This window comes from Coprinopsis cinerea (assembly GCF_000182895.1).
Source record: "Coprinopsis cinerea okayama7#130 chromosome 3 map unlocalized cont3.3, whole genome shotgun sequence".
Taxonomy (NCBI): Eukaryota; Fungi; Basidiomycota; class Agaricomycetes; order Agaricales; family Psathyrellaceae; genus Coprinopsis; species Coprinopsis cinerea.
This window is the reverse complement of record NW_003307542.1, coordinates 3176204-3195751: the sequence shown is the minus strand read 5'-3', so window position 1 is coordinate 3195751 and position 19548 is coordinate 3176204. Positions and strand designations below refer to the sequence as shown.

At 52.6% G+C, this 19548-nt stretch overlaps 10 protein-coding genes across 10 annotated transcripts; 7 read left to right on the top strand and 3 right to left on the bottom strand.

Moving 5' to 3' along the window:
* Positions 1 to 57: 57 nt before the first annotated feature.
* Positions 58 to 627, top strand: CC1G_14280 (hypothetical protein; the record flags this gene model as incomplete). The annotated part of the gene is made up of 1 exon (XM_002911704.1): positions 58 to 627. One exon carries the CDS (start codon positions 58 to 60, stop codon positions 625 to 627), a length of 570 nt encoding a protein of 189 aa, XP_002911750.1.
* Positions 628 to 771: 144 nt separating this feature from the next.
* CC1G_02351 (hypothetical protein) lies at positions 772 to 1463 on the bottom strand (the record flags this gene model as incomplete). The annotated part of the gene is made up of 5 exons (XM_001830848.2): positions 772 to 924; positions 975 to 1073; positions 1123 to 1154; positions 1214 to 1254; positions 1311 to 1463. The coding sequence occupies 5 exons, from the start codon at positions 1461 to 1463 to the stop codon at positions 818 to 820; spliced, it is 432 nt and encodes a 143-aa protein (XP_001830900.1). The 3' UTR covers positions 772 to 817.
* Positions 1464 to 1753: 290 nt separating this feature from the next.
* On the top strand, positions 1754 to 2272 carry CC1G_14279 (60S ribosomal protein L39; the record flags this gene model as incomplete). The annotated part of the gene is made up of 4 exons (XM_002911703.1): positions 1754 to 1756; positions 1820 to 1878; positions 1935 to 1980; positions 2046 to 2272. 4 exons carry the CDS (start codon positions 1754 to 1756, stop codon positions 2091 to 2093), a joined length of 156 nt encoding a protein of 51 aa, XP_002911749.1. The 3' UTR covers positions 2094 to 2272.
* A 697-nt stretch (positions 2273 to 2969) lies between these two features.
* On the top strand, positions 2970 to 4187 carry CC1G_02350 (amidohydrolase 2; the record flags this gene model as incomplete). Its single annotated transcript, XM_001830847.1, has 5 exons — positions 2970 to 3544; positions 3603 to 3688; positions 3747 to 3837; positions 3898 to 3991; positions 4047 to 4187. The coding sequence occupies 5 exons, from the start codon at positions 2970 to 2972 to the stop codon at positions 4185 to 4187; spliced, it is 987 nt and encodes a 328-aa protein (XP_001830899.1).
* Positions 4188 to 4613: 426 nt separating this feature from the next.
* On the bottom strand, positions 4614 to 5783 carry CC1G_02349 (hypothetical protein; the record flags this gene model as incomplete). The annotated part of the gene is made up of 3 exons (XM_001830846.2): positions 4614 to 4668; positions 4728 to 4845; positions 4910 to 5783. 3 exons carry the CDS (start codon positions 5781 to 5783, stop codon positions 4614 to 4616), a joined length of 1047 nt encoding a protein of 348 aa, XP_001830898.2.
* Positions 5784 to 6194: 411 nt separating this feature from the next.
* On the top strand, positions 6195 to 7748 carry CC1G_02348 (hypothetical protein; the record flags this gene model as incomplete). The annotated part of the gene is made up of 1 exon (XM_001830845.2): positions 6195 to 7748. The coding sequence occupies one exon, from the start codon at positions 6195 to 6197 to the stop codon at positions 7746 to 7748; it is 1554 nt and encodes a 517-aa protein (XP_001830897.2).
* A 1405-nt stretch (positions 7749 to 9153) lies between these two features.
* Positions 9154 to 10691, bottom strand: CC1G_02347 (hypothetical protein; the record flags this gene model as incomplete). The annotated part of the gene is made up of 1 exon (XM_001830844.2): positions 9154 to 10691. The coding sequence occupies exon 1, from the start codon at positions 10648 to 10650 to the stop codon at positions 9154 to 9156; it is 1497 nt and encodes a 498-aa protein (XP_001830896.2). The 5' UTR covers positions 10651 to 10691.
* A 474-nt stretch (positions 10692 to 11165) lies between these two features.
* CC1G_02346 (hypothetical protein) lies at positions 11166 to 12972 on the top strand. The gene is made up of 6 exons (XM_001830843.2): positions 11166 to 11220; positions 11279 to 11380; positions 11437 to 11586; positions 11697 to 11877; positions 12202 to 12384; positions 12475 to 12972. The coding sequence occupies exons 3-6, from the start codon at positions 11503 to 11505 to the stop codon at positions 12708 to 12710; spliced, it is 684 nt and encodes a 227-aa protein (XP_001830895.1). The 5' UTR covers positions 11166 to 11220; positions 11279 to 11380; positions 11437 to 11502; the 3' UTR covers positions 12711 to 12972.
* A 1188-nt stretch (positions 12973 to 14160) lies between these two features.
* CC1G_02345 (malate synthase) lies at positions 14161 to 16088 on the top strand (the record flags this gene model as incomplete). Its single annotated transcript, XM_001830842.2, has 5 exons — positions 14161 to 14567; positions 14640 to 14775; positions 14831 to 15160; positions 15225 to 15359; positions 15410 to 16088. The coding sequence occupies exons 1-5, from the start codon at positions 14210 to 14212 to the stop codon at positions 16086 to 16088; spliced, it is 1638 nt and encodes a 545-aa protein (XP_001830894.2). The 5' UTR covers positions 14161 to 14209.
* A 2181-nt stretch (positions 16089 to 18269) lies between these two features.
* CC1G_02344 (hypothetical protein) lies at positions 18270 to 19142 on the top strand (the record flags this gene model as incomplete). Its single annotated transcript, XM_001830841.1, has 1 exon — positions 18270 to 19142. The coding sequence occupies one exon, from the start codon at positions 18270 to 18272 to the stop codon at positions 19140 to 19142; it is 873 nt and encodes a 290-aa protein (XP_001830893.1).
* Between the last annotated feature and the right edge of the window lie 406 nt (positions 19143 to 19548).

Here is a 19548-nt window from a genome sequence, read left to right as displayed (position 1 = left end):
CGTGAGGTCCAAAGGCGCGACCTCGAATTCACCCATGCCCGGCTCCATACTCTCGCCATGGATGCACAGGCACTCGGCTGCTTGCACACTATCAACCTCCCTAACCTACGCGTTTTCCACTGCTACGAGAGGGCCCCTTGGCCGCCCAACGCCTTTTCCATAGCCCTCGACAGCCTGGCTTCGGTGGTCAAACAGACAAAGAACTCATTGCGCACCCTCGCGATCTCAAGTTCCAAGGTGACTGATGAGATGGTGGCTGTAGCTTGGTCTACGATTGTCTCCTGCAAGTATCTGGAACGTTTGCTTATCCCCGCCTGGTCGCTCGCTGACCTTCTGAACATACCCTTCACACCGAGCGAGGAGACGCCCGTCCCGTTCCCGGCGCTCAAGTCGATGTCTGTCCATGGTCATTCCAACAAGATTGACTTGAGGTGCCTGGCGGGGTACCTCATTGAGCGCAGGAGCCTCTTCCGACAGCTACCTCCGCCCGTCAGGATTGAATTTGTGTTCCAGCGATCTAGATTCCCTGCAGCGGCCCAACTCTGGGGAGAGGAATGGAGAGAACCGGTGATTAGAGCTTTGTTTGATGGTTTGGGCGTCGGGACGCGCATATCATGTCTGAAATGAATAGATTACCGTCAAGCCAAATGTCGACGGTAAGGCCCGATAGGATTGCCGGTAGAGGGCAGTTGTGGTGAGGAGCAAGTCGGTCCCTCGGTATCTGGTCGGTGGGAAAGAAAACTGGTAACCAATGGGCAGCATCCGATGATATGTCGAGGACTGGGTGTATTCCAGCAAGTGGTGCCTAATGTACAAATTACAGTTCATCCTTGGGTGCAGCATCCTTAGGGTCGAGGTAGACGAGCTCAGTCTCGAATACCAATGCAGAGTTGGCGGGGATAATGTCGCCAATTGATCGTTCACCTATGCCAGCTATCAGTCCAAGTCCTTGTCAAGGTTTAGACGAAACGTACCGTATGCCAAGTGTGCGGGGATAGTGAGAACTCGCTTCTCGCCAACGCACATGCCTTGCAAACCGTCGTCCCAGCCCTTGATGACCTGACCAACACCGACTACAGGAATGTCAACTACCGTTCCAGTTGAAGGACTGAAGGAACTCACGTTTAAGAGGAAGGGGTGTGCCGCGGTCGTGGCTACAAGTTCAGCTAGTTCAGTATACCCCTATCATCCTGGTTTCCGTTCGGGCACGAACCTTGAGTCGAATTTCTTTCCAGTGGCGAACAAAGTACCAGTCTATACAAGAGTAGATTGAGTATAATCAGTCAATGTGCGGTCCCCAATACACTCACATAGTGAACCTCGAGGTTGTCCCCAGTCTTAGCCTTGACCGAGCAGTCCTCAGGCGTGAAGGTCGTCTCGATTTGAAGCTCCTTAGGTGCTTCCTTGGCAGCCAAAGCGGCGCCGGCAAACATGAGCGAGGCAAACCAACCGAGGAGACGCATCGTTACGAGTGTGGGGTAAAGGAAAGGATAAGAAAGGGATAATTTGAGGGTAATATAAGACAGAAGGCTGAGAAGCGCGACGCCCGACACGTCCTTGGGATCAGCGACGTGTCACGCCACGTGAGACTGCACTGCCGCCGAGGCGTCCAAATGGGGACACGTCCGCGGATCATGCCGGTTGTTCCGAGCTGTATAGTTGCGGGGTATGCCGAAAACCTTATTCCAGGGCTACCCATTGCAGTATTGGGCAAAAGTTCCCGTTCCCGTCGTCGTCGCCGTCGTTCTCAACAATGGTGAGCACCTTTTTGTCGTTGTCGGGGCCGTTTGACTGACCGCGCTCGATGTCGTCGAAATAGCCTTCCCAAAAAACCTTCCGCACTAAGGTGAAGCTCGCCAAGGCTGCCCGCCAGAACAGGTGTGAACAACCGTGAAACGATGAGCTCGACATCGAGGCTGACTGTGTGTTGTTAGGCCCATCCCCCAGTGGTTCCGCCTGAAGACCGATACCAAGATCCAAGTTTGTGTTCCCGGCACTGTATCTCCAAAATCACCACTAATCACGGCCCTTTTCCTTCTTCTCAGTACAACGCTAAGCGACGACACTGGCGACGAACGAAGCTCAACATCTAAGCTCGCTTTTTCTCGCTTTCGTATTCGCCTTCGCCTTGTATCATCATCACACGATGTTTGCTGCTGGAATTGGGAGGCAGAAGGGTTAAAATCACACAACGCAGCATCCACTTCACTACATGCATCATATGGCCCTTTCAGTCGCATACTCTATGCCGCAACAACACCATGCCCAATCATTTTCACTCTGAAGCGAGTCTGGTTCGAGTTCTGAGGAAATCAGCCAAGTCAAGACGGTGCTGGGTTATCATTTCGCAGATTGCTATCGACCCTTGCAATCGCCAGCCCACTCTTTTCTCTACCCTTCAACTTGCACTCGGTCAGCTTATTCCAGCCCCGTTCTTATCATTGGCTAGAAGGCTGCATGCTCCTCGTTATGGGCGCCATCCTTGCTCGATTGGATCCTCTCCTGTCAGTTCATGTTGGATTAGCCTGATCCATTTGGCACCCGCTTTTAATTGGGACTAACGGTCGTCACTGGCCCGTTAAGAAGCATCGGTGCCCAGGCCCTCGCCTTGAGCAGCTGCGCTTGTTCTGGTTCGAAGATGTTCCTTCATTGTCTCATTTCTACTGCGCTTTTTGCTGTCAGGATTGCACAGGCTGCCCCTTCGTTGATCGAGAGTTCAATCAGTGCGAGGGCTGCGAGAGGTCTGTGCACTCGTAGGCATTGACCGATTACTAACAGTTCAAGCCAGATGGAATCGATTTGTCTGTCCTTGAAATTACCCCAACCGCGCTATCTGCGATAGCGGACACTTACCGACAGTTCAACGTCGATTACTCCAGTGTCACGGGCCCCAGGGAAGAGAAGCCGTATGCTCGAAGAGGAATTGGGGCTATCTTCGACGTCCATGGTAATGTCGACTCCGCCTGATCATGGCAAGATCTCACCTCCCTCCAGCCCACGCTGAACCGGACTGGTACCGCTCGTTGACTCCTTTCTCTGGTGGCGAGCCCCTTAAGAGCACGGGAGGCGGTGACCTCGTTCCTGTGTGGAACATCACGGCGCACATCGCCTTCATGAACACCATGGGTATCACCCACTCCGTTCTCGGTTTCACGGGGCCCAGCGCGAACGTTTACATGCGCGACCGAAACAGGACGGTTGCCCTAGCTCGCCTCATCAACGAACAACTCGCGGCCTACGCCCGCACCCAACCAGAGCAGTTCAGTTTCTTTGCTGCGGTGCCTTTGCCTTACGCCGACGATGCTATCAAGGAGTTAGAGTATGCGACGAAGGAGTTGGGTGCTGTCGGTGTTGCACTGATGAGTAACCACGAGGGGATGTATCTGGGGCATGATGTTTTCACCCCGTTTTGGAAGTACATGGATGGGATGGGAGGGAGGCAGATCGTTTATGTCCACCCCACCACCCCGTACATCCCCGTTAACGACACCTTTGTCGTGGCCAATCCCAATCCTAGCATGGAGACCAGTCGGATGGAGTACTAGTAAGCGCTGACTCCCCTTCCTTCACCCCGATTCAGCGACTGATGTGGTCTGCTGCAGTATGGAGACCGCTCGGACGTTCACGGACCTGACTATCACGCAGACTCTTCAGAACTTCACGAATACCCACTTTGTCTTGCCCCATCGTTTGTCTCTTTCGTGCATTCCCCAAGCGGAAGACCTACTAACGCCTCCAAATTATAGTTGGCGGTGCGTTCCCTGTGATGATCGATCGTGTCTTGAAGACACGACATCCTGAACTTTACGACTCCTCCTTGGCGATCTATCGCTCAAGGTTCGCATGCATAGTTCTGCTTTGAAACGATTCGGACGCATTCTAACCCTTCGTCGCTAGGCTCTGGTGGGATTCTGCGAGTCCCACCTATTTCCACCAAGTTGCTGGTCTACTTGGATACGACATACCCAAAGCGAACCTCCTTTTCGGAACGGTAAGCTGCTTCGTACTCGGCCAGACGCGCGTAGTTAGTCTGAATTCGAATCTAGGACTACCCCTTCGTTGGCACGGCTGCGAACCAGGCGGATCTTCAGGCCATCCTCGCGTACCCTGGCCTGACAGACGATGAGAAGGACAACATTCTCTCCAACAACTACAAGTCGTTGTTCGGGGACAAGTTGAACTTCTGAACAGTGTCGCGGTTACGAGACGTATTTCTGGTGAGTCGATTCTTTTAGTTTGGGATATGATTCTGAACAGAATGTTCAGTGAAATGCACGTGGTTGGCCTGGTCGTTGAAAACGATATCTGCACGAGTTTCATGTCATATCCTTATGGACTATTATATCAAGACGGTCTTTCAACATAAGGAGTGTTCCAGGAAGTATCTTAATCAATGTACAAAACTGGGTATGGTACTAGGGGTGCATGAAGTCAACATGTTCTCAATGGTTTGTCCTAATTCATTTCGTCAGTGACAAGCCTGTTCAGCCTCCCCATGGCCACCAAGAAGATATGGGCCAAGGCAACGAACTTCGATTATGTGCTGTCCATTCTCCATCTGGACCAGGGTTCGAGATAGCCCCCAAATGGGCACAGTTTTGAGAATCGACCTGCTATGCTGCTGTTGCGATGCCAGCTTCCATAACGCTCGATGATGGTCCAACGTCACTGCATCAGGACAAGGATTCAGCGATAGCTCGATCTCTTTCATTGCGCCAAACCCGGACGGTCGTGTGTCGAGTGTGCGCGCAATCCAGTCGAGAGCCAGCCAGATATCGACTGCCTGCGCGCCTGTTTTGATCACTTGGAGAGATGGGAGCATGGAAAGGTCCAGTGTGGGAATCACTATCGCGATAGACTTGTATTAGAGGTAATGTTCGACACAGCGATGGTCCGAGGAACAACTGACCCTGTTCTCCGTAGAAGCTATACGGCTCGAACTGGAGGGTAACGAGGGAAGACGAGAATGCGCATATGAAGTTGAGATGGTGTACGTCGAGCATTGGAATTTGTCCCAACAAGAGCGTTTGTATGCCTGTGATATCCCAGGTTTTTGAAGACGAAAGGAGGGGAAGATAGGGGCGATCAATGTGGCAGAGTCCTAACTGAGTCGGTCCTCTTCCACGAACTCGGACTTGGGCACTCTCCTTCTCGACAAGGGATCCACAAAGACGCATATCCTGAACGGAATTGCAAGCGCTCAAGACATGCGTTGGGAGGGATAGGAACCTCATAAATACGGTATTCAACCCCTCCTGCTGCAGGCGCTCGATAATTGCGAGCTGGACTTTGCGGTGAAGGCTGTCCCATTGAAGCCCCGGCGTTCCCAAGAGGCGTATCATCTTCAAGTTGTGAAGCTTGTCGAGAACATAACATAGTGCCTTCTCCTCTTTCGAAACTCGAAAGCGAACGGCGTTGGGTGGTGTACTATGCGGGATGTGCCAAAAGTGGAGCACGTGTACGAGGTCGGCGAGTTGGGGGTTCCGCTTGAGGAGCTCTGCGAAACGTTCGATCAAGGATGGGGAACCTTGTGCTCGAGCTTCGATCGTTATTGTTGCGTGTATAAACCTGCGACAGTAGAGATAGAGGGTTCGGGATGTGAGGGTCAGAGTCTTGAGAGCGCCCAGATCTTCTTTAAGGTATAGATCTATGATGCGATAGATCAGTTCAATCGGAACACGAGCTTGCAGGTGGTTGGAGACTGGCTTTTCATGGATGCGGGGAAACAATGGGAGACGATCTTTGAATACAGATCTCAGGTGTAAGTTTAAGCGTCGCAACATGGTGGTGCAAGGGAAGGTGCGGCAAAGGCTTGGTTCTCCTCGAGGCTTTGGCCTCGTTTCAGTCGGGATCCTCCCGTGACATGATCTGTGATCAGCCACGCGTCAAGGGTTCTTCAACTTTCATTCGAGAATGGGGTCCAAAGTCCAATCACCCCCATTTTTGTTCGGGCTCAGGCCTAATACCTTGGCACACTCTCCATTGGCAGCTTGAAAACTCTCGGTTTGGCTTGGAGGAGAACGGGTACCCCGACTCGGACCATCGCGACCAAGTTGCTGGCATAATCGCCAGAGAAGTCCTAAGTTGCCATTGAGTTGCCAGCACTTTTATCTCTGCCACGACGACCACGACCCGACCACGACTCACCGTCGACATAACCTATGTTTTTGAGTGCTCAGGAGCCCCCATCCATGATGACTCGTTCCCACCTGACAGTTGTAATCCAGGCCCATAAGGATGTTGAGCAAGATCTCACCGACGCCACCCACTCGTTGACCAGAGTGCCAGAAATCCTTGTGGCCCCCTTTCCAGAACACCTTTTCAGCAATCATCCGCCGACAGAAGAACAAGTGCACTCCGTTCGTCAAACTATTGCTGCAGCAGAGAGGGTACTCGCTTCCATCGACTTAAAGTTGCGCCATTCGCCAAATGACAGCGGGTTGCTTAGCAGTCGCATCGCCTGCCAGACATTCATCGACAATCATCGGAAGGTGTTGTCCCCTTGGAGGCATCTACCCGAGGAACTCCTCATGGAAATATTCTCGAAATTCCTCCCACATACTAACCCCCTCGAGGTTAGGCTTCACCCCTACTCAAGGGGGTATTTTCGCCGGTGGATGTCGATTCGACGTGTCTGTAGAGAATGGAAAGACGCGCTTCATACGGTTCCCAAGCTATTTGGCTACCTGCCCACGCTCTCCTTCCGGATAGGGTCTCAGTCGGGAGTTGGACATTACCAGCAGCTCCTTCAGCACATCGGTTGGGCCTATCCGGAACCATTGCAGTTCATGGTGTCTAACATATTCTCTGCGGAAGAAGGGCTCAAGGCCCTCCCTGAGCTCATCGCTCTCACGGATAACTGGGAAATAGTCCACTTCGACAACTCCTACAGTCTTCTCCTGTCTCTAACCGGCCTCAAGTTCCCCAATTTACGCAAACTAACGCTGGAATTGTGGTGGTTGGAGTCCGACGACGTGGCGCATGGAGACCCATTGAGCGTATTCGAGCATGCACCGAAGCTAGAGCACCTGCTTGCTGGATCCAGCTGCATAATCGGAGCGAGGGCTAAATTCCCTTGGAAGCAGCTAAAGTTTTACGCAGATATATTAGGCGATGCAGTAGGTGGCGCGCTTCCGACTGTCGTCGCACAATGCACCGAACTTGAGCATCTCAAGGTTCGCCAAAGAGAGCGTATCCCCGTTGACAAGGTGAACCTTCGTGCCCTGAAGTCCCTTGACATCTATTACGGAGGCAGCATCCTTTTTCCAGAACACATCATTCACCAACTGACACTTCTACGGCTCGAAACGCTTCGAATCGCCCTGCCTGACATCATAGAGTCCTCTTTCGCTTTCCGTTCTGTCACGTCCCTAGTTTCACGGTCTGGGTGCGGGAATCACCTTCGGCACATATCTTTGCTCATAGGTCCACAGTTGTCGAAGGGCGAGCTCACCAATCTCCTTCATGACACCCCTCAACTAATCAGACTCGATATCAAATATCCACCGATCGAGGACGCTCTCAGTCTCGCCGTACTCCCCGATCGCCCAACTCTCGTCCGGCAACTAGAGTGCCTGCGCATCCATACCAACATCAATCCGGGAGACGAAGCTGTATATCGCACCATCGGCCAAACCAGATGCGAGGCGGTACCCAGTGTGCGGTGCCAGCCACCCGTCCGTCGTTTGAAGGAACTTAGGGTCGTCGTCCCGTACGACGCTAAGCAGGGCTTCATCGTCCGCGGCTAAGCAGCTCCTGGAATTGAATGATAAAATTCTGGCCTTGTCCACTAACACTGGTCTCTTCGTCTCGGGATTTCCCCAACGGCTGAACCGATTACTACTGGACATTGAGGCGCTTGCCATCGAAGATGTTCAGCACCTGCGCGTGAGTTTCTCTGTTTTTGGATCTCGTATAAAACGTACCTGATGCGGACTTGAACGCAGATATCGCAACTACATCTAACCCTGTGGGAGCTGGTAACGGCATATCCCTACATCATCCCGTCCGACAAGGAATTTTCTTTTCAAAGAACGTGTGAAGAGAGTTCTTACTCGCTGGGAGCCCTTGTTCTCTGCGACTTTGGACGATTTGCATTGGGTACGAGTTGGAGAGAATTCTCTGGTGTATATTCCAGATGATCACGGTGTGTGCGCTCGCGTGAATCTTAAATGGAGGCCTCTTCTGACCCTACCGAAGACATGAGGACGACCTCGGAAGCTGTCTCTAAGTTCATCTATGGGATGGAAGACTCAGTACCCGAAGCTGACCTTTTTTGGTGGTTTTAGTGGGAACACTAAGGGTAGTCTATATGCTCAAGTCTTGTTACCCTCTTTTAAATTCAAAGACATTGTCCAGTATCCTTTGAAGTACCCCGCGATGGATTTCAGAGTTCGTAACTTGGGGGCTTATCCGTATCGGCGATTTGGATGAAGGTAGTGTGATCACTATATTCAGCAGACGGTGCTATATGCTACATTTCTTGTCAATCATCAATTTCTACAACTAGCTGAACACCAAGTTCTGTCAGTTCTCGAAGGGCAATCGCGTCGCCCACGTTCTTCTGAAAGTCTCGCTGTTGCCCGCTCATAGAGTTGCGCGGCCAACCCTTTTGGCGTCGGCAATACCTGAAAGAGATCACAATTTCCTCTCTCTTGCAACCCGGTCGCAATTGACTAGGACCGCCTACTTCTACAAGAGGTTTCAACGTTCAAGCTCCGCTTCATCATGATTCACTGACGAAACGAGATGAAGGAAGGTACAGGTAAATAGGCCTCCTCCATCTGCTGGCAGGACTGCGGGATGGAAGAAGTTTGAAAACCTTCAGATAACAAGGTCGAGATCGCCGTCAAGGATTTTCTTAAAGACCATCGAGACATCATCGAAGAAGAAGAAGTCAAAGACAACTTACTGGCAGCAGCTCAAGTTGGAAGTTGAATAAAAGTTTTCCGCGAACAGGACCAGGGGCACCGCAGATACGTAGAGTGTACCCTTCCGAGTCGGAGGAGTAGATGGGATCATCGTCTTATCCCTTTCGTTATCGCCCAAAGAGACCCAATAACCTACTTCCATCCACCTCAATACCGACTCCTCATTCAACAAAGCGCGTCCCATTTCCACAAATACTAGTCTGATCTTCCACACCACTCGCTACTATATCAAAGAACCAGAGGACAACGACCCTGCCCCATTCACTCCATTCCACTTGCAAACCCACCCCCCGGGAGCCCTCACCTCCACACTCGCCCTAACCCCCACCTCCCCAAACCACGCCACCTCCACCGGCTCAAACCCCACCTGCGGCGGCTTATCCGACACCCAAACCACCCTCACCTCCCTAAACGCCGTAAACCTACCACCCGCCAGCGTCCCCGCCAGCCTCTTCCACCCTTCCTTGTATCCCTCGCTGAATTGCCCTGGAATCATCCCGAGCCCGAGGTGCACGTGGGCGAGGATGGTGAGGGTTTGCAGGGTGTTGCGGTGGTTGATTGGGAGGGTGTGCAGGAGCGCGGGGAGGTGTGTGGTTTGGGGGCTGTAGGGGTAGTGGATTGTGAGGTGCTGGAGGGAGGTGTGGTGTGTGAGGTCGTAGATTGGTTCTGGGTCGTCGTCGCTAGTTGAGGGTGAGAATCTGTCGAGATCTACATATTCTCGAATTAGCTTCAATGCCATGATACCAAGCACGTAATAGAAATAGAAAAACAGAAAAACAGACTCACTCCACAACGGATTCATCAACGTCAACTCCCTCACCGTCGGTGCAATCTCGGTCTGCAGCTGCTCCCTCAACTGCGGGTAGGCGTAGTACTCATGATCAAGGTGTACAATGAGCTTCATCCCCCTCGTCGACGAGATACACCCAGGAGGAAACACAAACTCCGACCTAGCCTCCACAACCGACTCGGGCATAATCTCCGAATGGTCCAAATCCGGGCGCTGGGACATATCCAAGAGCACCTCCAGCTCATCCAAATCTACACCCCGCGCCTCCTCGGGTATTTCGCTCAGTCTCTCACTCAGCGCGCGTTTCTGCATTTCGGAGAGGGTGGTACTAGTGTTGTTACTCATGGAGGGCGTGCCGATACCCTGGAAACAGGCGAGGAGGGCAAGGCGTTTGAGGGATGAAGTGGAGAAGACGAGGTTGTGGAATTGCTGAGCCCAGATATTGAATATCCAGCCGTTGATATGCAAGGATGTGAGGTCGGGAGAACGGAGTGCCCGGGAGACAGATTCACGGAGCCGGGGTGCGATGGAGCGCCATACGACGCGCTCGAGTCGGTGTGGGTGGTCCGGTTTCCCCTGCCCCGGCCGAGGACCCTTCAGTTCCAGCGAAGAGATGGAGGGGAGGAGGTCCAGGATCGACGCTGCGAGGTTTGCACTCTCGGGCTCGTGTAACCAGATGCTTCGGTGGGATTTGGCGGATATCTTGACATATTTCAGACCTGAGGTTAGACTGGGCTGGGTTTGGAGCGCCTGGAAGAGACCGGGAAACGACGCGGGGTTGGAGAGGGCGACGCGTTGGAAGAGGAGGTACTGCGCAGGTCCGCGCCACTGTTTGCACACACGCGCGCAGGCGGTGAGGGATGCGCTGTCGTCGTCGTTCCAAGCGAAGATGTAGTCGAGGAGTTCGGGTGAGAAGTCGAGAGCGTGCATGGCTATCCTTGCTGCCTTTTTTACCCCGTTCTTGAGCTGTAGAGATGAAGAAAGGTTGTAGGAGATAACGTGGACCCGAGAACATGCTGCTTTATCTAGAAGCATTCGTAACCTTCACAGTATCACATAACACGTTTGGTACCGCAAATGTGTGGCTTCACTCTAGAGCCTGAGTATCTGTCAATAGCAAAAATGTCAGAAAAGAAGGTGATACGCTTCTTACTCACCAGGTTGGTATTCTAATTCTGACATTGGACGAGATCCCCGAAAACTAAATGTTTCTGAGTCTTGCGCCTTTTCCTGACTGATAACATGTTGACGATGTTCTTGTCCGTCGTCGACGTTCAGGGAGGCGAACAACACCGTCAGTCGACGACGAGTGGTCCGTTGATGGATGATGAGATCTTATCTTATCAGTCTCGCAGGCCGTTTGCCACGATGACCGATGAGCTGTGAATCTGATGTGACGCTGCGTGTCCTCAAGGAGTCGGACGCTCTCTCCGTCAACCTCCAACATCCACCTGGCCAAGGGGCATAAGACTCTTTCTGCCTTTCACCAACACCCTGCAGGTACGTTCATATCACTAGACCTAGTGTCTATAACCCTTTAACTGATTCGAAATCTTAGTAGGACTCCTCTGAGACGTGTTCCAGACCAGCCAGACAGTCAGCCGTTGTTCTGAATCTCTGAGGCTTCGTCATAAGCCATTGCTAGGTTTGTCCAGCCTCGGTACGCGTCTCGTTGGGCGAGAGCTTCAATTGGGGCTTATAAGAATTTGCTTTCAGACTGGTATATTCATCATCGACATATAGAACTCACCGGCGGCAAGCCGACTCCCAAACCAAACCAAAATGTCACTGCTATTAACAGTGTTCCTCATCGTCTTCGTGACACAGCTCATCTCGTGGATTGGGCAGAACGTCTTACTAGAATGGGTGCGTCTTGCCTTTCCTCTCACTACTCCAACTTCCACTCCCTTTCTTATTCACTTCCTGACTTAACACTCAACTAACATGCCAATCCACCTCAACAAACACGCATACAGGCCTACAACCTCTACCTCCGCCTAAGCCGCAACTCTCTAGCCGCCCGCCAACGCTCCCTCAAAACCGAAATCCTCAACAACAAAACCGAACTACTCAAAACGAGCGCCCAAGACCAGTTTGCAAAGTGGGCCAAGTTGAGGAGGAGTGTGGATAAGGGGTTGGCGGAGTTGGAGAAGTTGAGTGAGTGATGTGTTTTTACCCTCGTTATTGGTGGTGGTGTTTTGTCAGAGGGGAAGAGTGGTAGGGGATGGTGGTTGTTTAGGCTGGGGCGCCGACCCGGAGTAGTTGAGCATGGCGGGGATTGCCATGTGTTGGCATTTGTGGCTCGTGGATGCTGCGGGTGTGGAGTTGACAGCGCCAGCTCTGGACTCGCTGGCTCTCAAAACGCGATTCCACGATGCGGCCTTCATACCAGAGGCCTTCATCATCCAGCCTCTATTGATTTCTCCTTTTCATCTCCCCTCTCTCCATCCCATGTTTCATGAAACTAATCTCTCCATCCAGACTCTGAAATCGCAACTGCAAAATCAAGCTTCTCCACCAAATTCAACGCTGTAATCTGGGCGCTCACGTCAGGCGTGAACTTGGTCATCGGATGGTGGTACGGACGTAAAGCCGTGTTCTACCTGCCAGAAGGGTGGATGGGTCCTCTGACGTGGTGGTTCTCCTTCCCATTTGCCCCGCGAGGTATGTACCTACCCTTTTTCCCATTCTCCCTTTATCCACCGTGCCGTTGGCGTCTAACAAACGCGATTTTCTTTTCGTTTTGAATTGTAGGATCTGTAAGCGTCGGCGTCTGGTCGTTCGCATGCAAGCGCGTTTTGCTCGTCCTCGAGAGGATGGTGAAAGAGTTGTTCTTTGCGGAGACACAAGCGAAGGAAGTCCCCGTTGGGTTTTCGCCGAGTTCGTCGTCATCGTCGACTCCGAATCCGATGTCCAAGGCCTCGTCGGGCTCTCCTTCGCCAAGACGGAGGACCACTGTGACTGTTGAGTCCGAGGATGAGAAGTCATGATACATACTCTACTACAATACTCACCGTACGGATGTGTGTTGGGATTGGTACGGAGGTATCCAGTCGACGGTCGTGATGCTTGGATGTATGGATGATAGACTAAGACCCTATAGGCTATGGCGATTCATGGATTCTCGAGTCTCTTGACACTGTTCGCCATTTTTTGACATTACTTATGTTATTGTAGATTATATGTAGCCTCCCGCTGGAAGATTGTGCATGGCTTCTGTGTGTACTGTGTAATGTCGACGAATCTAAATCTAACTTTCTGGCATCCAGCCTCCAGGTTGCTCAACACCAGTCTTCCTTGCTCCTATCTACAGTGGACAATGTGAGACATGGATTGGGACGGTGTACGAGTATGGACGGAATTCAGGTGAATGTGACGTCTCGTTTACTGTCACCTTTACTGTCATGGTGGGTCCGGAAGACTGCGAGTGGTCCCCTGGAGTTACACATGTACATATGTCGGTGATTCACCTGTGGTCCCGGTGGCTACTGTTGGCGTCGCGGAGGCAGTACCAGTCTGCGTCTACGGCGGGTCGGTACCTTTGGAAGGAAGCCTGTGGACACTCATCCGTGCAGCTGATTCGCTGGTAGTGGTGGAGGACCGCCAAGGCGTCCGATGCCATCCGCTCGGACGGACGGCGTCACTGGAGACTGAGACTGGATGGAGACTGGAGCGGCGATGGGATGGGATTGGGGCTCTCCAGTATGTATGTACATGGACATGGGTCCTTCGTGGATGGGTTCCATGGATTCCCCGAGACACGTTCCATTACACTGGCGGACGTCGTTCCGCCGTTCCAGGAAGTGAGAGACCTTGCCCCCCGTCGGCGCATTACCCCGCACTCTATGAGTCTATGGGATCGGTCCGGGTAGTTTGTCTCCGGCAACCTCTCAAGTCTCCTCGTCGTCGCTCGATGAATAATTCTCTTCGTCGGCTTTCGGGAGTCCCACGTCCCTCCCTCGTACATTATTCACAAACGTCGTGAAAGATGACCCATGTTCCTCCCAGCAAGCCGGTGTGCGGTTCTACCGCCTATCCTCTAATAGAAACATTGTCCCCGGGCCCCGCTGCTGCATTTCTGAGAATCTTACGTCTTATGGTAAGTCGAGGTTGTATTCAGCGAGATCCGCGAATGCAATTGTCAGCATATTCGAATTCAAGAGTGTTCATGCATAAGAAGTCTGAATTCTGAAATTCCAATCGCTGCTAGGAGGGGAGGAGGGGAAACTGTCATGTGATTCCCGAGTGACTCCGGGGAGAGGGGAACAAGTGACGTCGATCCGTGCCATTTTCGGAGACGGATGCGCGGGGAGCCGCCCCTGGACGGTGTTCCAATGAACCAACTCCTCCTCGACCCAAAGAAAATGCATTTCCCTTATTTAATAATCCCCGAGCCACTCCAACTTGTCTCTCATCCACCACCACCACAACCCCCATCCACACCAACTTATCCCTCCCCATCGACAACGACGACGACGATTAGAACACGATGACCACCGTTAACGTCCCCGGCATCCAGGTCCTCTCCAACCAGGCGCCCAAGGCCCAAGCCGAGCTCTTCACCGACGGAGCCCTCAAGTTCCTCGCCGCCCTCCACCGCACCTTCGAGTCGACAAGGCAGTCGCTGCTGACTGCCCGCGAGGAGGCCCAGAGGCGCTACGACGCCGGCGCCGTCCTCGACTTCCCACCTGAGACACAGGCCGTCCGGGACGACCCCAGCTGGCAATGCGCCCCACCCGCTCCTGGTCTTGAGGACCGCCGTGTCGAGATTACCGGCCCCACTGATAGGAAGATGGTCATTAATGCGCTGAATAGTGGTGCGCAGACGTTCATGGCTGATTTTGAGGGTACGTTGAGTTTGTTATCGTTGGGAGGGGTGTTTCAGATAGCTGATCGTTGTGTTATGTGGTGTGGTGTAGATTCGTCCTCGCCTACGTTTGCGAACATGCTTAATGGCCAGATCAACTTGCGCGATGCTATCCGTCGCCAGATTGATTTCGAGACCAATGGCAAGAAGTACAAGCTCTCTGAGAACCCTGCTACCCTCATCGTCCGGTACGTTGACCTCACCTTCCTTCTTTCTTCATCACGCTCATCTAATCTTCTCTAGTCCCCGAGGATGGCACCTCGACGAACCCCGCGTCCTCATCGACAACCAGCCCGTCTCCGCCTCCATCTTCGACTTTGCCCTCTTCTTCTACCACAACGCCAAGGAGCAAGTCAAGCGCGGCAAAGGCCCCTACTTCTACCTCCCGAAGATGGAGCACTACCTCGAGGCCCGCCTCTGGAACGACATCTTCGTCTTCTCGCAGCACTATATCGGTCTGCCCCAGGGCACGATCCGCGGAACCGTCTTGATTGAGACTATCCCCGCTGCCTTCCACATGGAGGAGATCCTCTTTGAGTTGAGGGAACATTCGAGTGGATTGAACTGTGGACGGTGAGTTGCTATTTTTTGTGGTGGTGTTGTATGAGCTTTGGGGCTGATGATAGTGGGTTTGTAGATGGGATTATATCTTCAGCTTCATTAAGAAGCGACGGGCTGACCGCTCTGCTGTCCTCCCTGATCGCAAGGACGTCACTATGACCGTTCCTTTCATGGACGCCTACGTCCGTCTCCTCATCAACACTTGCCACAGGTAAGCCCCGTCCTCTTTCAACATATATCATCCTCTAACACTCTCTCCAGGCGCAAGGTCGCAGCCATGGGTGGCATGTCCGCTCAGATCCCCATCAAGGACGACCCCAAGGCCAACGAAATCGCCATGGCCAAGGTCCGCGCCGACAAGCTCCGCGAGGTCACCGCCGGGCACGACGGCACCTGGATCGCGCACCCGCTCATCGAGCCCATCGCGCGCGGCATCTTCGACCAGCACATGCTCGGGCCCAACCAGTACCACAACCGCCGGCTCGACGTTAAGGTCACCGCCGCGGACCTCCTGAACACCACCGTCCCCGGCAAGATCACGCTCGACGGCGTGCGCGAGAACGTGTCGACGTGCCTTGCGTATACGGCTGCGTGGGTCGGTGGGAACGGCTGTATCCCGTACAACTACCTCATGGAGGACGCTGCCACCGCTGAGATCACGCGTATCCAGCTGTGGCAGTGGGTCAAGTACGGTATGCGGGTGGACGATACCGGTGAGCTTATCACTGTCGAGTATGTGGATAAGCTTGTGGAGGAGTTGGCGCCTACGATTAAGAAGATTGTGGCGGGTGTGAAGGATGAGAATGTGCATATTGCGAAGGAGTATTTGAGGAGTCAGATTAGGAGGCAGTGGCCTTCCGAGTTTTTGACGAGTGATTTGATGCCGTTCCTTGCTGTTCGGGATGGTGTTCCGCCCAAGTTCCAGAAGGCGGCTTTGTAAATTGTAGTACGTTTTTCGTGTAATTCTCTTTTTTGTAATTTGTAGTGTTTCTTCGTTTCGTTTTCTGCATGCCATTCATCATTCTAGTACATAGGCCCAATATTTATCATCATCGTTTGCGACGACTCGAAGAGTGTGTGATATGCCCCAAGATCGAGTGATTTCCGGGAGAGGGATGGCAACTGTCTAGAAGCAACTCTCTATCAGAAGCAATTGGTTTATTTTTGTGGTAGCTTACGCAACTACTACTTGCATTGGCAATACAACTACTAACAAAAGGTTACAGTTAGCGCCCAGTCCCTAGTAGTAGTAATCAATCACTGTCCTGACCATTCAACCCCTCGTCTTACTTTCTTCCGGGTCACACTTGTGAATAACTATAGACTGGTATCCATGGCACATGCCCTCTGAGACACAGAATGGCAATATGGGGGAGCCCCGGTACAGCGGTACTTGAAGCTTGAAGCCTAAGATCCTCATCGATCACGTTCGCGATCGGGTTGAACTTTGAAGTGTATCGAGGGTTAACTGGTTTGTGGACCAGTTGAGGGAGGTAGGTGGTGGCGACGATCGCGAGTCATGGTGGTGCGGGGAGCCGGAGTAGTGAGGAGGGTGCAGAGGGTGTTGAAGGAGGAGGTTGAGTCTGGTGGTCAGCCTGAGGGAGGGGAGTGTGAAGGATGTGGTTACTAGGATGATTTGTTTGGGGGATGCCACATGTCACGAGTCAAGAGTCAGTCGGGGCCCAGTGGGAGTGGGAGTCGGTCGTAGAGGTGTTGTGGTTCAGACTCGAGTCCACGATGTCAATGATCGCGAGAATGGTTTCAGGACTATAGTAAGTATTACTACTAAACACTGTCAGATTCCGACTACTCTGCGACGACTCGGAGTAGCCCCTGAACAGGGGCCCTTTTCAGCTGGGCGTGGATGCAGCTGGCTCGTGGGCTCTGCGCTACTTATTACGAAGATGGTTGGTTCTTCGCATCCTTACGATGGAGTTTCCATTCACTTTCCTGGCGCTGAGACGTCGTCGTTATGGGTTATGGGGAGGAAAGGTGGTGACATGGTGGTGCGCCCCCCTGTTTTCGTCGATGCCAGGAATGCTTGGCATCCGCCGGTCAATCCTCGACGGTGATCGTTTCTCCTTCTTCTACCGCCCTTCTAAGCTAAGCAAGGCAGGGCTGTAAGTTGCAGGACGCGGAGTTGGAGCAACTCGTTCAACCTCCACGCCTGGTATGTTTGCCTTGGCATCCGCACAGGACTATCCATAGGAGCTTCGCTGCGAATAGACTGGTTTTAATATCTGCAACTGTTGGAGAAACGGGTTGGTTGGGGGCCAATGACTCGGAGTTTTGGGGGTTTCACCGCGCAAAACTGCAACTAATTGACTGAAGCAACGACAGAAAATAACACCTTTTTTGCTCTTGGAAAAGTGCATTTGAGCAGAACTCGATAGTGTACAAACACTTCAGCGGGAGTGCGCCGCCTACTAGCCCCGTAAAATCAATCATCCATTCAACCCGCTCGCCGTTGCTTTCTTCCAGGTTACGCTGTTAATAGTTATGACTATAGATTGGTATTCATCCCTCTGCGACATGGAAGGGCGAAATGGGCTCAGGGAGCCCCGGTACTTGAAGCCAAGCATATATTATTACCATTCAAGGCGAAGGGAAGAATTCAGAGCAAGACGCCGATCAAAGTCGATTACCCAGAATGACGACGGGCAACCTAAATTTGGACGCCAAAGTCGATGCCAAGACAGGAGACCAGAGACGAAATGCACCGGCAAAACTACACTTTAAAGAATGAGTTCGGATACAGAAACTATGGACGGGCCTTTCTGGGTCTCTATCAAGCACTGAGGGAGCCTGTTCTAGGGCACGAATCTGTGGTTCAGACCTCTGCGGAGGTCGAGATGCTAATTTGTTCGCAAAGTGACGGGGCGCACGCATATTCGCTTTTTTGGCAGAAATGAGGCCTGAGGCGGGGGAAGAAAGCGCAGTCTATTCTCGGAGTATGCGTTCTACCATTCAAACAGCTTCATTCTCTCAGTCTTTGCGGAGACTTTGCAGCCTCGAAAGGTATATAAGCCTAGGCAGACACACCTCTAGTTTCCTCACTCGGGATTTCATCTCTGGGTACTCAACCGAACCTTCCCCCCTCACACCTCACAACCAGCACAACATGCACTTCAAAACTATCCTTGCTCTTACCGCTCTCGCTCTCACTGCCGGCGTTCATGGCACTGCTACCCCCGTCGCCCATTCCGACGACAAGGGCGTTAAACACCACGACCATTCCAAGTTCGACTACGGAAAGGACGGCTATGGCAAAGACGGCTACGGCAAGGATGGCTATGGCAAGGACGGTTATGGCAAGGATGGCTATGGAAAGGACGGCAAGGACGGCTATGGCAAAGACGGCTATGGCAAGGATGGCTATGGAAAGGACGGCAAGGACGGCTATGGCAAAGATGGCCATGGGAAGGATGGTTATGGCAAGGACGGTTATGGGAAGGATGGTTATGGCAAGGACGGTTATGGGAAGGATGGCTATGGCAAGGACGGTCATGGGAAGGACGGCTATGGCATCTACGGCTATGGCAAGGACGGCTATGGCACCTACGGCTATGGCAAGGATGGCTATGGCAAAGATCGTTACGGCATCTACGGTTATGGCAAGGACGGCTATGGCAAGGACGGCTACGGCACCTACGGCTATGGCAAGTCGTTCGACTACTACCGCAACTACGACAAGCACGGCTATGGTCGGTTCGACTATGGCAAGTACGAAAGTCGCGACTTCGACAAGTACGACCATGGCAAGTCCGGGCATCGTAACTACGGCAAGTTCGACTACGGAAGGTACGACTACGGCAGGTACGACTACGGCAAGTACGGCCACGGCAAGTACGGCCACGGCAAGTACGGCCACGGCAAATACGACAGGTACGACCACGGCAAGTACGACAGGTACGACAGGTACGACCATGGAAAGTACGACAGGTATGACCATGGCAAGTATGGCAAGTCGGAGTACCGCAAGCACGGCTACTAGGCGCTCGAGCCTCACAGTGTCTGCCTCGCATTCCTTCCACTCCCTCCTTCCAGTACTCCGCAACACCATCCCCTCATGCGATGGCTCCTACACGTTCATTACGATATTATTTGCTTCCAATTTCTTCGCTTTCGTTCTTCTACCCCTTTTTACTTCAGACCACATCGCCTCACTCCGTTCGTCCCCTACTTTGAAATCCCCTTTGGACATTCAATCGCTCTTTCGTATTGGTGAACCCTTTCGGACTATCTATTTTTGGGCCCTGAACTTTTGTAACATCGTGCTTACCCCCCTGTACATGTTGACTACATCCCCTTACTGTAGTTACAGTAGTGCGCGTCATGTAGCAAGGTCGTAATCTAACCCTGGTGGTAGACCTACAGAACGAACTTGGCTTCGTTTCCTA